Raw genomic sequence first — 15918 nt, 5'->3', positions numbered from 1 at the left:
AGCACTCCGATATGGGGTTTAAGGTGTTGATTTTTCATAGGATCTTCTAACTGATAATTACTTCTTATGATTTGTTACGTTAATCTTTTCTTGCATTCAAATTTATCATAAAGAAATTGCACAAAAGATCTCAACAGTAGAAACAAGGTGTTGATTTTTCATAGGATCTTCTAACTGATAATTACTTCTTATGATTTGTTACGTTAATATTTTCTTGCATTCAAATGTATCATAAAGAAATTGCACAAAAGATCTCAACAGTAGAAACAAAATGCCAGTAGAATTATTGTTGTTTTTTCATAGGATCTTGTAACTGATAATTACTTCTTATGATTTGTTACGTTAATATTTTCTTGCATTCAAATTTATCATAAAGAAATTGCACAAAAAATCTCAACAGTAGAAACAAAATGCCAGTAGAATCATAAAGAGACGTCCAAACAAGAGACACAAGAATTTACCCTAGGAAAACCCACACGGGGAAAAACCCAACAAACTTTTCCTTAGATAAATTAATTCAACATAGATACATCTAAATTCTTCTAGTGAAGAACAAGGTCACATTGACCAACAATATCACTATGGTCAAACCTGGTCAAATTGAAACAAAATGCCAGTAGAATCATAAAGAGACATCCAAACAAGAGACACAAGAATTTACCCTAGGAAAACCCACATGGGGAAAACCCAACAAACTTTTCCTTAGATAAATTAATTCAACATAGATACATCTAAATTCTTCTAGCGAAAAACAAGGTCACATTGACCAACAATATCACTATGGTCAAACCTGGTCAAACTGCTCAAAGATAGGTATGCCCATATTTTGACCCTATATCCAAGATATAGGTCTGTTTAGATTCATTTCTCTGCCTAAGAAAGGAGTTTGCTCAGATTTTGTCCTCTTCCCAAGAACTTGTTTGCCTCAGAGATTCAATTTACTCATCAAATGACTATTTTGTGCCTCAGAGATTTCAATCTCCCTTAGATTTCCTCTCTATTTAGCCTCATAATTCATCCTTTTTCTTTGCCTCAGATGATCCAAATTGTCTTGTACATATTATGATCAAATTTCTCTCTTGGAGGAGGTCAAGGCCTTTATTTATGCTCTTCTAGGAGGTTGAATGGGTAGGGCAAAGCAACTTGACTACTTGGAGGGCCGACTTTATGATTTGGAGCCAAGAATTCAATATTACAAATTCAAAATTTCTCTCATGTCTTGTATTAATTACATTTCAAGGGATAAAGTAAAAATGACATCAAGAACATGTCTTACATAATTCAAGGGCTAAAATATTAATTATGAACGATCATAGCTACAAAATTCAACATTCCTTCTTAGCTAGGGAGGTATTCATGATGATTATCTAGATGTTCTCTTGTTGACACATTTCTATAAGAAAAGGTTATAACAATTCATCATCACCAACAACATCATTTAATTAACTGGTCAACAACTCTGGCACATGGCAAATTAACAACATCAACTAGTTACCATAATTATGATCGGTACATCTGACCTATGATATATTGACTAGTCCTAATTCACCATCATCCTCGTCAATCTCTTTAACTTGTGGTGAAACCCTAGGGACACACTCAATCCATTTAAATACTCTAGTCCCAAATCCAAAGACCTCACTCTAGGCCATGATGCTAAATGGGGTATGTTGATGTGTCAATCGGATACCTATGGAAAACATCTTGTCACTTGGAGCAGTTCACCAATTATCCAAGTCATGATTTGGAACCTAGTCAACACCTATGACCTATGGTTAAATCCTGGGTTATTACCATTCCTGCATGCTAATCGAATGGTAACTCTCTTTCCCGATTCTTGGGGCACTCACTCACCCACCTAGGGAGCATTCTAGGCCTTGATGCTCTATGGGCCATTCTCCCTAGCCAAATTTTGTGGTCCCTGGTCAATACTTTGACATGTCTATATTTTGACCTAGGGAGAATGTCTACCCCTTGATGCAACAACATCACCATTCGCTCTAATCGAGGAAAATATTCTCAACCACTCCGACTTGAAGTATACAAACTTTTCAAGATTATCCCTGAAGTATAAAAACTTCTTAAGCTTGTCCTTGAAGAATACAAACTCCATCCTAGGATAGAGGCTTTGTAAGCCTCACTGTTGAATAATATGGGAGCCACAATGCTTTATTTTTGTACCATGTCTGGGTACTAGATCTCACTGTGCTTTGGCCCATCATCATGGTCGTTACCTGTACTTGATCAAGTAATCTTGAAAGTAGTTTATGAATCCATACTACTTCTCAAATCGTCAATATGCAATATACTCAGTCTATGTAGTATTGAGTATGACAAATGTATGCTTCATGATCATCCAAGAAATCATAATGGAGCTCAAACTGAAGCAATATCTTGAATAACTCTTTCTTTCTTATGCACACTATGCCCAATATGAATTTGTGTTACCCTGCAGTTGTACTTCACTTTTTGAGAAATATCTCAAACCATAACTGGTTGTGCCATAAGAAATTGTACTATGTTGGTACTTCAACACATGTTGAACCATATGGTTGCTCCCTCTGCCACAACTAATTTCTAGCATATCAACTATCTATCCTGAAAATATTGATGATAGTCCATCATATTGAACTCAAAGGTCAACTCCCTCTAAAGCTAAAAAAGATCTCCATGATTGCTCCCTTTGTCACATGAGTCCCCCTGCCAACTCGAGAAAATGTCTTTTCATGATCCTCTCCCTCTTTTTGGGAGAAACTTCTACTCTCAAATCTAATTTTGTATTGGTCAATGTTGTCATTTGCTGCATGTTAGATCTTTTAGATCCATTTGGAAGTCACCATCGACTTCTATTCGGAAAAATCAAGGCATACTTCAAACTTGCTGATATGCCTTCTCCCTCTGAGCTTGGATCTCATCTAGTACAATATCTCTCAACACAAATAACCGATTTCGTGATAGTCCTCTTGTCAAAAGCTTTGCTTTATTCTTCCACTACTTCCATATGCTTCCAGAGCCTTGGCAACCTTTACTATGTACCTGCAATCCTCACTAGGAGGCTATGGAAGAATAATTACATCCCAACAAAAGAGACAAAGACAAGAGGCTAACTAATAGTAAAATAATAACAATAATCAAAGAAGAGAGATGTAAGTTACTTATATTTTGAGAATGATAGGGAAATGCCAGCTCCCTCTTGATCTCAGCCTTCTTGCATCCAACTTGCAAATTTATCATCCTTGTCCTCATCATGATGTCATTCCTTCACGAGCTAGGGTTTCTTCTTTCAACAAAAACGTTAACATAGGTCTAGATCTAGGGTTTTATCCACAAAAGCTAAGAATTTCACATCCAAGACTAGAAGTCTTATAGGATTTACAAACCCTAGTTTTTTGTGAGTTTTTCAAAACTAATTTTACACCTTTTGCAAGTTCAACAGACTTTGTAATGTGTAAATTCTCCTTTCCATATCTAAATGTCCAAGAATATAGAGTCACCATGCCTCAAAAAATAAGCAATAGTCATAATAAGGATACATCAAGTTATGCAAATGACTCATCTTTCTTGAGAGAACTTTTTGTCTCCAAACTTGAAAGGGAACTTGACCTCTTCTTCATTGTAAGCTTGTCATGTCAAAAACAAACTTGATTCATCAATACAATTATACTTTTTCCTTGTTTCAAATTTTGCCTTTCAATATTGAACAAAATAGGTTCCATATGTTAGTACCAAAATACTCTTAGTATCAACAATCAATATTAGCAGCAAATGTAATGCATCTTCTAGGGCTTTTACTTAATAGTGCAAGGTGTTGAAGGAAATGTAACTAGGTTCGGTCTTCATAAATGTACTTTTGATATTTGTATTTATTCAAGAAAAGAAATATTATTTTTATAATATATTTCAATGAGTTTCTTGCTCATTGAAGTAGGTCTATCACATGTCAAAGTGCTATAGGTGAGTCAAATGGTCAAAAGAAAAAGGTTGAAGACCTTAAGGGTATGTTACATTATGTATATTCATGTATAAAAGTCAAAGAAGACACCTCCAAGCAAATTCAAGTATCCTACATGGCAAAGACACCATTATTATGGCAAGAAAATCAAGTCGACCTCAAAGCTACAAGTCGGCCTAAAAGGAGGGACATACCTCTATATATAGAGGTTGTCCACTCCATCAAAAGCACAACGCAATATTCTGAAATCTGCGAGGGTACAAGACAAGGAAAAATGCACCAAAGGACAAGAAGAAGGTCTCCAAGGCATTGAAGAAAGGAAGGATAAAACCAAAGGATTAAAGTACTAGTTACAACCACACGTGTGAGGAAAGGAGAGAAGTCCCTGTGGATGTGACAACAAAAAATTACAGTTCACCATATCTCATTGCTTTGGGTGCAAACTAGGCCTACAAGGCCTCTCTCTCAAGTGTGGAAGAAGGGTATGCGAGCCAAGGGTAGAAGACAAGTCTAACAAGGTTTAGTGAAGAGAATTCTCCAGATGTGCAAAGAATTAGGGCTGCATTGTTGCTGCCCTAAGTTTGCAATAGTTTTCAAGAGAAAAAGGTTCAGTTGGAAGGATAGAAGGTCATCATCCTAAGGTAGAAAGACTCCATCTCAAGCAAAGGAAGAAGAGGTCAAGGATCATCCTAGAACACACAATCTAAGGTCTCTACAGTTGCCGGAAGAAGTGCCAAAGAGAGGAAGACAAAGTGCTGGAAGGAAGAGGATGAAGTGCTGCAAGAGGAAGTGATCTTGAAAGGACTTGACTTGTGCTTGGATGATCTTCTAGTTAAGGGTCTAGGGTTTGACATTGATCAATAGAAGCTTAAATAAGAGAAATTAACTAAAGGGTTTTCCTCTCAAGAGAAGAGAGGTTTTGGCCCTGACAGAGAACCAACATCTTGTGTTCTTGTTTTTTTATGTTTTGGTAACAGTTTGATGAAGTACACACATATGCACTAATAAGAAGAAGAATAAGAATAATCTAATAAGGAAAAGTAAAAATACTCCACAAATTGTTATCAAAGTAACGAAGAATCACACATATGCACTAATAAGAAGAAGAATAAGAATAATCTAATAAGGAAAAGTAAAAATACTCCACAAATTGTTATCAAAGTAACGAAGAATCACACTACACTACCTTGCCCTAGATTCTTCAACATGGTATCAAAGCTAAGGTGACACATCAAGAAAAGGGAAACTCAAGAACACTAATCAAGGAGAAGCATCTACAAAGTTGAAGCATCAAGCCTAGAAGTCTCAATCACTTCAAGGACAAGAAGGTTATACAATCCATCATTCATCAAGGGGGTCTACAAAGCTAGAAGAAAAGCCTTACATAAATGCACCTACAAAGAAGAGTAGATTGAAGCAAGCTACAAAGCAAATCTCATCATCAAGCAAGTCCACTTAGAGAAGGAAACTTGAAGAACATCAAGATCTAGGGAAGACAAGCCGTCAAGTCTTCAAGGAGGAAGAAAATCCATTACATATCAAAATATATGAAGTAAGTACATGTCCCCTTCTGAATATACATTAATGTCTTTTGCAAGGAAAGCAATAAATTGGTAAGTACTAATAAATTTCTTACATGGAAGAAGATGATTGATCTACTTCTCAAGGAGAATGAACTCCTTGAACATGTCAAAGGGAATATCACTATTGCTGCTAAGGAACAAACTCAAGCCTTAGCCAAGAACAATAAGGATGAGACAAGAGCCCAAAGGATTCTGATAGAATCAATCAAAGACTCTCTCATTCCTTATGTCTCCAAGTTTGAGACATCAAAAGAAATTTATGATAAGCTAGTAGAGCTATTCTTGGTATCCACAACTGGAGAAGTAATATCTCTGAGGAATGAATTGTACAAGATGAAGATAACAAAAGAAGGAATAACTCCCTACTTCATGAAAATATCTTAAATGAGAGATCAACTTCAAGAGCTTGGGGAAGCATAGATGACAACTGTAGTACTCAATGCTCTACCTGAGGAGTGCGGAAAATTCACATCAAGCATATATGCCAATAAGGAACCAACCACTCTCAGTGAAATGTGTTCTCTATGCAGGATAGAGGAAACCAGACTTACGACAAAAGAAGACGTCGGATCAAAGGAGCAAGCATTTGCTACCATGGCCAAAAGAAAGGGTAAATGTGGCAAGTTTGGTCAACGACGAACAAACAACAAAGACATGTCCAAAATCCAATGTTTTGGATGCCAAGGATATGGACACTACAAAAGGAATTGTCCTAAGCTTAAGAAGGACAACAACAACAAAATAAAGAGGGAAGAAGCTCACATAACTCAAGAGATGAAAGAAGAAGGAAAGAAGAAAAAGAAGGAAGATCCTTTGGATATCTACTATGACTAGGTCAAACTCTTTACTTCTAGATTTCTTTCAAAGTTTTGAGTAGTATAGGAGCATGTAGGAATAGAAAAATAATGCATGGCTAGAACCATCCTCTAGAATCTAGAAACATGATGTACATAGAGTTCTAGATACTCATGAATATGTAGCATTTATAATAAGAACAAAATAGATGAAAGAAGAAGGAAAGAAGCAAAAGAAGGAAGATCCTCTGGATCTCTACTATGACTAGGTCAAACTCTTTACTTCTAGACTTCTTTCAAAGTTTTGAGTAGTATAGGAGCATGTAGGAATAGAAAAATAATGCATGGCTAGAACCATCCTCTAGAATCTAGAAACATGATGTACATAGAGTTCTAGATACTCATGAAGATGTAGAATTTATAATAAGAACAAAATGCATGGGTAGAGATATCTTCTATAATATAGGAGCATGATAATTATAGCTCAAAATATTCATGTAGAAGAAACATACCTAATATAGAAACTCATCCACGATAAAAGAAAAATTTGATCATGATTAAGTATCTTAGAAGACTTACATCATCAAAAGAAAGGAAACATGTGCAAGGCAAGGATCTTTAAGATCCTATGATGGAATTTTCAAAAGAAGGTTCATGAACCAAAGAAGATGTCTCATTGGGAATCCCATTCATGGGATTCAAGAAAAATATGATATGGAGGCAAGCTAAGATGAAGCAAGAAGGGCCACACCAAAGGGTGATCAAAGGAGAATCAAATGAGGTATGTACCAAAGTTTAGTCATGTTATCATTTGTATATTATTGAATCATGGGAATAGTTATATAACATGATCAAGTATGAAAGAATCTCTTTCACCAAGGACATGCTTGAAGGTATGTACTACAATGAAATGAAGGTCAACAAAAGAATATGCTCACAAAAGGGCATAATATTGTTGACTGAGAAGCAAGAGGAAATGCCGACAAGTCCAGGAAGCAATGTAGGAATTCTCTCACATGAAGCATTATATGGTTGACCTATCTATATGATAAGAAGCAAATGAAGAAAGAGATCAAGCATGTGGAAGAACACCATGATCACCGAGAATCACTATCTGACAATATACTTCGAAGACATCTCCCAAAAGAAGGCAAGACAACTCTGATAAAGGAAAAAAGGACCCTTGACACCTATGAAGGCCTTAGAGATATAAAAGATTCATATAATTGATTCTACTCTACGAAGATGTCGTGATGAAGAAACCATCCAACAAAAAGCAATATTGAAGCAATTTTAGGATAAAGTCATGATGGGCTACTAGGTCAAAGCATGTAAACAAGCAAGTACAATGAAGAATCCATGAGAAGAATATTCCAAAGTATGGACTGGATGACAAAGGAGTAGCCAAGATGACAAGAAAACCTGATGTATGACATGAAAGCCACTTTCCTCGAAGGAAGTAATGACGTGACAAACCAGGGAGGAAAGTGATCGATGGATGGTGCCCTACCTAGAAGAAGTTTGAACAAAGACTTCATGACATCAAAGAAAGGAAGGAGGTCAAGCAACTGAAGGACCCACGAAGAAGAAGCTGCTGATGAAGGAAAGAGTCCCCAGTTAAGAAGGAGCTATGACAGGTCCCCGATCAAGAAGGAGTTTTGGATCACCCCTGATTACAAAGGAGTGACAATTGTGTTTTCAATTTCATGGGTCATGCACTAGACCAGGACTAACGGTTGTAAGTCTAAATGAAGGCCGTGAATGGAAATGTAGGCACAAGATAGACACAACATTCTTGTCTTCACTTGGGAAGAAAGAACGAGAGGATTGGGTGATCATTTGGCATCTGTTACGCTTTGAAGATGTGTAGGGCATCCAAGAGAAGAGTAGGCAATAGGACCAATATTCTTTGAGGGTTGGGAACCCAAGATAAGAATAGTCCTAGAAGGTCATACTTGGAGAACACCCGGGTGGGTATGTACCTTGAGAGACAATGATGAAGGTGTCTATAAATCATTGGTGTCACCAGTTTTGTAGCTCATGATCTCGTAAAGAGATGGAGTTGTTGGTCCTGATGGATATGATGTTATAACAGATGGATTGCTAATCCGGTTTCTCTTACGTGAATTCTTCAAGATTGATAATAGCCAAACACCTTGTAATGTTGTGTGAATACCTCCCTAGTTAAGAGGGAGTGTTGAAGGAAATGTAACTAGGTTCGGTCTTCATAAATGTACTTTTGATATTTGTATTTATTCAAGAAAAGAAATATTATTTTTATAATATATGTCAATGAGTTTCTTTCTCATTGAAGTAGGTATAGCACATGTCAAAGTGTTATAGGTGAGTCAAATGGTCAAAAGAAAAAGGTTGAAGACCTTAAGGGTATGTTACATGATGTATATTCATGTATAAAAGTCAAAGAAGACACCTCCAGGCAAAGTCAAGTATCCTACATGGAAAAGACACCATAATAAGAGGCAATGACAACATTAAAAGCACCTATTTCAGCAAGAAAATCAAGTCGGCCTAAAAGGAAGGACAAACCTCTATATATAGAGGTTTTCCACTCCCTCAAAAGCACAACGCAATCCTCTGAAATATACGAGGGTACAAGACAAGGAAAAAGGCATCAAAAGGACAAGAAGAAGGCCTCCAAGGCAACGAAGAAAGGAAGGATAAAACTGAAGGATTAAAGGACTAGTTATAGCCACACGTGTGAGGAAAGGAGAGCAGTCCCTTCGGATGTGACAACAAAAAATTACAGTTCACCATATCTCATTGTTTTGGGTGCAAACTAGGCCTACAAGGCCTCTCTCTCAAGCATGGAAGAAGGGTATGCAAGCGAAGGGTAGAAGACAAGTCTAACATGGTTTAGTGAAGAGAATCCTCCACACATGCGAAGAATTAGGGCTGCATTGTTGCTGCCCTAAGTCTGCAATAATTGTCGAGATAAAAGGTTCGATTGGAAGGATAGAAGGTCATCATCCTAAGGTAGAAAGACTCCATCGCAAGCAAAGGAAGAAGAGGTCAAGGATCATCCTAGAACACACAATCTAAGGTCTCTACAATTTCTGAAAGAAGTGCCGAAGAGAGGAAGACAAAGTGTTGGAAGGAAGAGGACGAAGTGTTGCAAGAGGAAGTGATCTTGAAAGGACTTGACTTGTGCTTGGAGGATCTTCTATTCAAGGGTCTAGGGTTTGGCATTGATCAATAAAATCTTCAATAAGAGAAATTCACTAAAGGGTTTTCCTCTCAAGAGAAGTGAGTTTTTGGCCCTGGCAGAGAGCCAACATCTTGTGTTCTTGTTTTTTATGTTTTGGTAGCAGTTTGATAAGGTACACACATATGCACTAATAAGAAGAAGAAGAAGAAGAATAAGCTAATAAGGAAAATTAAAAATACTCCACAAATTGTTGTCAAAGTAATGAAGAATCACGCTACACTACTTTGCTCTAGATTCTTCAACACAAGGTCCATGACAACAAATGTCATCAATAATTTAAGAGATTGTAGCATTAAAGCAATGTCAAATGACATCTTTAAAGAAACCACATGTTTGTTGTTCAACACATGTGTATGCATCACATATTTTCCTTATGTGGCTTTGTCTTGCTTTGAGCAAAAATCTGAATTGTGATATCGTGATTGCTTCTTGAAATGAATTTCATGCTGCAGATTAGCAGCATATTTACAAATATTTTCTTATAGTGTAGCATGATCACATATCATTTGTGAGACAAACCAATGAACTTGTAGGGTGAAGGGACTCCTTCAATAGTCATAATAATTGTCCTTAATGTATTCTTCAAGGATCCCTTGATCCTATGATCTGACTAATGTTAGAAATTATATAATAGAGCAATGAAACGAAAACATTGGAAACACAAAAAACCATAAAACAAGATAGACACAGATATATGTGGTTCACCCAATTTGGGTTACGTCCACGGAGAAACAATCAATCCTTCCTTTTATATTTCCAACAAACTGAAGGAATACAACCTACAATAAATTTATTGTAACTTCCTCTTCACTCTCACGCAATCTCCTCTCTTTTTCGCATAAAATAATACATAGCCACAATACAATTCCCTCATATAAGTCGAGGGTTTCCTTCTAGGGAAAAAAAGAAGAAGATAAATTAACATAACTTATACCATCAGATATTTCGCCTAATGAGCAACCCAAATTGACTACAAAATTACAATATTTTACAAGGCATTTTTCTAAAAAAAAATCTTTAAGGGGTGTTGTCCCTGAACCCCTGTCATGGCGACAACACTAATGTGGGGGAAATCCCCCCAACACCCCCCCGTCAAAGACTAGGATCCAAACGTGGATGAAACAAGACCTATAAATCAAGAATATAATCAAGCTCCACACCCAACGACTAAGGAGCGGAGCATAGTCCTATCTAATTTCTCATGAAAACAACTTTGATACAAGTCCAAGCATATTCATTGATTATTTGATCATTCCCTCCAGTTGAAGTTTACAATAATGGTTCCAAAGTAAAACCTTGATCTCAATCATTGTAGGTAATTTGATGATACATACAGTTCACTCCAAGCATCAACCAGATTACTTATAGCTTTGTTGTTCTCTTCTAGCTTTGATGGTATCTTTTATCAGACTTGGTAGCCAAAACAAATATTCAAGGAGAACACTTCAAACTTTCCATTAAACATCAATCCAATCCCTCCCACAAAAATAGACTTCATGCACAAAAGATGGATTTGTTGGCTTATTCTCAGACATAAATATTTATGAACTTCTTTTGGGTGCTTCTTGAGATTTCTCGACCTTAGTCATAAAGGCTTAGATTTGCAATACACTCACGATTACATCAACATCTTCCATCTCAAGTTCATGTTCCTATTAACATGGCTTCTCCTTGATGATGAGGTGATATCATCAAACAATCATGGTATGTTCCAAGTTCTTGTGATCATGATGAAAAGGTCCTATGAAACATTAGTCAAATCTATGATCTGATTATACCGCAAAAGGAAACCAAAAAAAGTTGTAAGTTGGGTTTTTCCATTAATTGAGACATTTCAGATTCTATGAGGCCATGTCTAAGGCTACTCGACCTTCTACCACTAGTCTTAAGGATTTTTTACCTTCTTGCAACAAAAATTGAGGCATCTTCAACCTTTGAAAACTTGGACTAAGGTATTCTCCTGCAGTCTTCCCTAATCAGGCTTTGACCTAGTTCAATCCTGCACCTAGGGCCTCGTTCCTCACAATTAACCTTAGCCAGAACATATACATTTGCAAATAGAGATTTGGATAAGGGCTTATTCAAGGCTACTCCTTTCAAACCATGTTCTGATACCATGTTGATTTTTCATAGGATCTTTTAACTGATAATTACTTCTTATGATTTCTTGCATTAATCTTTTCTTACATTCAAATTCATCATAAATAAACTATATAGAAGATCTCAACAGTAGAAACAAAATTCCAATAGGATCATAAAGAGACAACCAAACAAGAGACACAAGAATTCACCCTAGGAAAACCCACATAGGGGAAAAACCCAACAACCTTTTCCTTAGAGAAATTATTCAATTCTATAGAGAAACATCTAAATTCTTCTCGCCAAGAACAAGGTCAAACTAACCAGCAATATCTCTATGGTCAAACCTAATCAAATTGCCTAGAGATAGGTCTGCCACAATTTGGCCCTCTACCCAAGATACAAGTCTGCTTAGATTCGATACTCTACCCAAGAAATGAGTCTGCTTAGAATCAATCCTTTTCCCAAGAACTCGTTTGCCTCAAAGATTCAGTCTACTCATCAAATGATTATTTTTTGGCTTAGATATTTTAGTCTTCCTTAGATTTTGTCTCTCTATTTAGCCTTACATTTTGTCCTCCTTTGCCTCAGATGATCCAAATTGTGTTGTACACATGATGATTAAATTGCTCTCTTGGAGGAGGTCGAAGCCTTTATTTATTCTCTTCTAGGAGGTCGAATGGGTGTGACCAAAGGGGCAGGGCAACCTAACTTGATGGAGGGCCAACTTTATGATTTGGAGCTAAGAATTCAATATTAGAAATTCAAAATTTCTCTTTTGAAATTGACATGAAGAACATGCCTTATATTAATTATATTTCAAGGGCTAAAGTAAAAATGAATGTCTTACATAATTCAAGGGCTAAAATATTAATTATGAAGGCCAACCATAGCTACAAAATTCAACATCAGGACCTACTCAAATATATGAGCTTTAATAATTCCCTAATAAACCTAGGCTCAATTAAAATTTCATTTCTTCTATCAATACTTTCGTAAGGGATTTAAAAATCTATGATGTATCAACTAAAGGAAACACTGCTTCAACATCATCATGACACTTAATTAAACCCTTGTCCTCTTTCGATGTACCTACCTTACATTAAAGAAGCTCAAGAGTAACATCATCCAGTCTTATGACCCCATTCCTTGATGGAGCATCAACCTTTGTACATTGGTTAGATAGAGCTTGTGACATTTCATTTATGATGGCCACAATCTCTTCCTCCAATGGGTATGACCATAGGTGATAGGTTTTCCAAATATTTGATGTGTCTTTAGGTGTGTAGTACAACATATTGGTCCATGTTTCATGGCCCTCCAATGCATCTTTGAAATAATCCATTACTTCCTCCTCCATGATAGGCATAGATTCCACATATATTATTCTTGAGTCTCCCTTATGTTGTTGTAGATGCAATCTATGGAGACATTTGAGACCAAAGTAGGGCATATATATATATATATATATATGAAATTAAACCAAATTCCTATTAAAATTGATTTCAAGTGAAAAAAATAACACTCTTCCTTTTAATTATCATAATTTAACCTAATTGATATTTAAAGAAATCATAAATGATTTTTTTTCTATGTAGTTCACATGAAAAAAATAGCACTCTTCCTTTTAACTATCATAATTAAACCTAATTGTTATTTAAAGAAATCATAAATGATTATTATTTTTTCTTTGTGATTCCTACATCCACAAAATATTTGTACCAAGTAGATCCATCCAAAAACTTAACCTTGAGAGTGTCAAGAGAATTGAACTCGTAACCTCTCAATAACAAAGGTGCTTTAATGACGGAGACTTCGAGAGAATTGAACTCGTAACCTCTCAATAACAAATGTGCTTTAAGGATGGGGACTTTGAGAGAATTGAACTCGTAACATCTCATTAACAAAAATGCTTTAAAGACAAAGGTGCTTTAAGGAAGGGGACTTTGAGAAAATTGAACTCGTAACCTCTCACTAACAAAAATGTTTTAAGGACATGGACTCAACCAATTGAACTAACCATTAACACTTACAAATAATTAACTTATTAAAAAAAATTATTTACCTAATCCCATTCCATAACAATAATGATAAAATCATATATAAAAAAAAATGTTCATTAAAAAATGAAAAAAAAATAAATAGCAAAAACTACATTGGTCATACTCGTAACATTAAAGATGAAGAGGCATTAAAAAATAAATAAAAAAATTTGAGATTAAAAAGAATACCATAAAATGAGATAGCAAAAACAACATTGATGATACTCAACATTAAAGATGAAAGAGGCCTTTAAAAAAAAAAGAGATTAAAAAGAAGAGAAAATGAATTTTAAAAGCAAACTTCGTTTTATATATATATATGTTTTTTTGGTTTAAAAGTTTGCATTTGCATTTAATTACTTCAAATTACATTTATAAATGAAATAAATTTATTGCAAAGATAATTAAAAAGAAAAAGATGGTCAGCGTAAAGAAACAAGTACGGCTCTCATGGTACAGCAACGTTCGCTTCCTCGCATGGGAAAGGTATATATGCTTCCAGGCACCAAACCAACCAAACCCAAATTTAACAAGTTTCCTTTTTAATCATTTAAATGATTATTTAAAATATTAATTGTTAAAAGTAAGATTTCGTCGAGTACCGTGAGATTTCTTGCAGAGAATTTCGAAGGTCAGCAGCGAATTACTCCTTGAAAACTTGATCCGTGGGAAGATGGCCGGGCGACTCACGACCGTCGGATCAACTGCATGGCGGAAAAGTGAGCCGGTGACGTACCGCCCGCCCAGGGGGAGCATCTCCAGTTACCCTCGCCTTCCCCTCTATTTATGACCAGCACTAACAATCAATTTTCTATCATCTGAAAGTTATTTTTCTCCATATTTGTCTGCTCAATTTCCATTTGCCTGCGAAGATCTTGTTTTTTGGTTTCTTGGTATCATTTTCTTTTGAAGTTCTTAAACGATTTCATGGTATTAACAATGGCTTCGGCTCAGACAACTGCAAAGCCCGTAGTCAGGAATGCTGTCAAAGAAAAGAAGCCGGGGGCTTCCAAGGGATCGAAACCGCTGCCTTCTCATCCCACATATTTTCAGGTTTCAATTCTTGGCCTCTGAATTATTTTCTCACATTATATTTTGAACGTAGGGGTCTCATTTCCCCTTTTTATTTTTGCAGATGAGCACGGAGGCCATTATTTCTTTGAAAGAGAGAACCGGGTCCAGCCAGTATGCCATAGCGGCCTATGTTGGCAGTAAATACCAGTCCCAACTCCCTGCCAATTTCAAGAAGCTGCTAGCAGTTCAGCTGAGAAATCTTGCCAAATCTGGCAAGCTCGCCAAGGTCAAGAACTCCTTCAAGCTTTCAGAGGAGCTGAAGAAGCCTGTGAAGCCCAAGGCGGCCAAGACTGTAAAGGCTAAAGCCCCTGCCAATAACCTCGCAGCTAAGCCCAAGGCCGCCCCTAGGCCCAAGAAGGCTAAAGCCCTCACCAAAGTAGCCAAGGCTCCTAAAGTACCCGAGCCGAAGCCTGCAACGTCCCCTAATAAGAAGGTAGAGAAGACAGCAGCGCCTGCTAAAAAGGCGGCACCTGCAAAGAATGCAGATCCTGCCAAGGCTCTAAAGAAGGTGGCTTCCCTAAAGCCCAAGAAGCTTGCCCCGCCCAAGGCTGTAAAGAGGACGGCTTCTCCGAAGCCCAAGAAAGCGGCCCCTGCAGCAAAGAAAGCTAAGAAATGAGATCGGCCAGTTATATTTCTAACTGCAAATCTGGTATTTGAATTGACTAAATTGTAACTATAAATTAATTTAATTAGAATTGGCATCAAGAAGTAGAAATGGGTTGATGTAATTAGAAATGGCATCAAGAAGTAGAAATGATTTGATGTATTTAGTGGAGGTTAATTGTCACTTGGTCAGGACCAACTAGATGATTACCTCTACCCTGTACCACACTTCTGTAATATCATTACTATTAACACATAAGTTGATTAATGGGTTTGTGTGAGATGAAAAGGCTTCTAAATTTGTAATTTTTGTTGTAATTTAACATTGATCCCTGTGATAAAAAGGATGTTTTTTGGATTATATTGTGTTGCATTTAGTTGTGGCCATAGTATGTTATAAATCAACAAGTTGTGGGTATTGCCATGTGGTTTTTATTGGGAAGTGAATGGATGATCGTTATATAATGCAATTATAAACTAGGAGTGGTAAGTTTTAAAAATATTGAGTTATAATGTAATTATAATCTATTATTGGTAAGGTTTAAAAACATAAACATCTATTATC

General features: G+C 36.4%; 1 protein-coding gene across 1 annotated transcript; it reads left to right on the top strand.

Moving 5' to 3' along the window:
• The first annotated feature begins 14482 nt into the window (after nucleotides 1-14482).
• Nucleotides 14483-15714, top strand: LOC149227180 (uncharacterized). The gene is made up of 2 exons (XM_089375453.1): nucleotides 14483-14729; nucleotides 14812-15714. The coding sequence occupies exons 1-2, from the start codon at nucleotides 14604-14606 to the stop codon at nucleotides 15364-15366; spliced, it is 681 nt and encodes a 226-aa protein (XP_089231579.1). The 5' UTR covers nucleotides 14483-14603; the 3' UTR covers nucleotides 15367-15714.
• The last annotated feature ends 204 nt before the right edge of the window (nucleotides 15715-15918 follow it).

The sequence above is a fragment of the Pinus tabuliformis genome, chromosome J (assembly GCF_031772625.1).
Source record: "Pinus tabuliformis cultivar Carrire ecotype Pingquan chromosome J, CPIR1, whole genome shotgun sequence".
In the NCBI taxonomy this organism is placed as follows: domain Eukaryota; kingdom Viridiplantae; phylum Streptophyta; class Pinopsida; order Pinales; family Pinaceae; genus Pinus; species Pinus tabuliformis.
The sequence above is the reverse complement of the archived record's forward strand: the minus strand, read 5'-3'. Positions and strand labels throughout refer to the sequence as shown.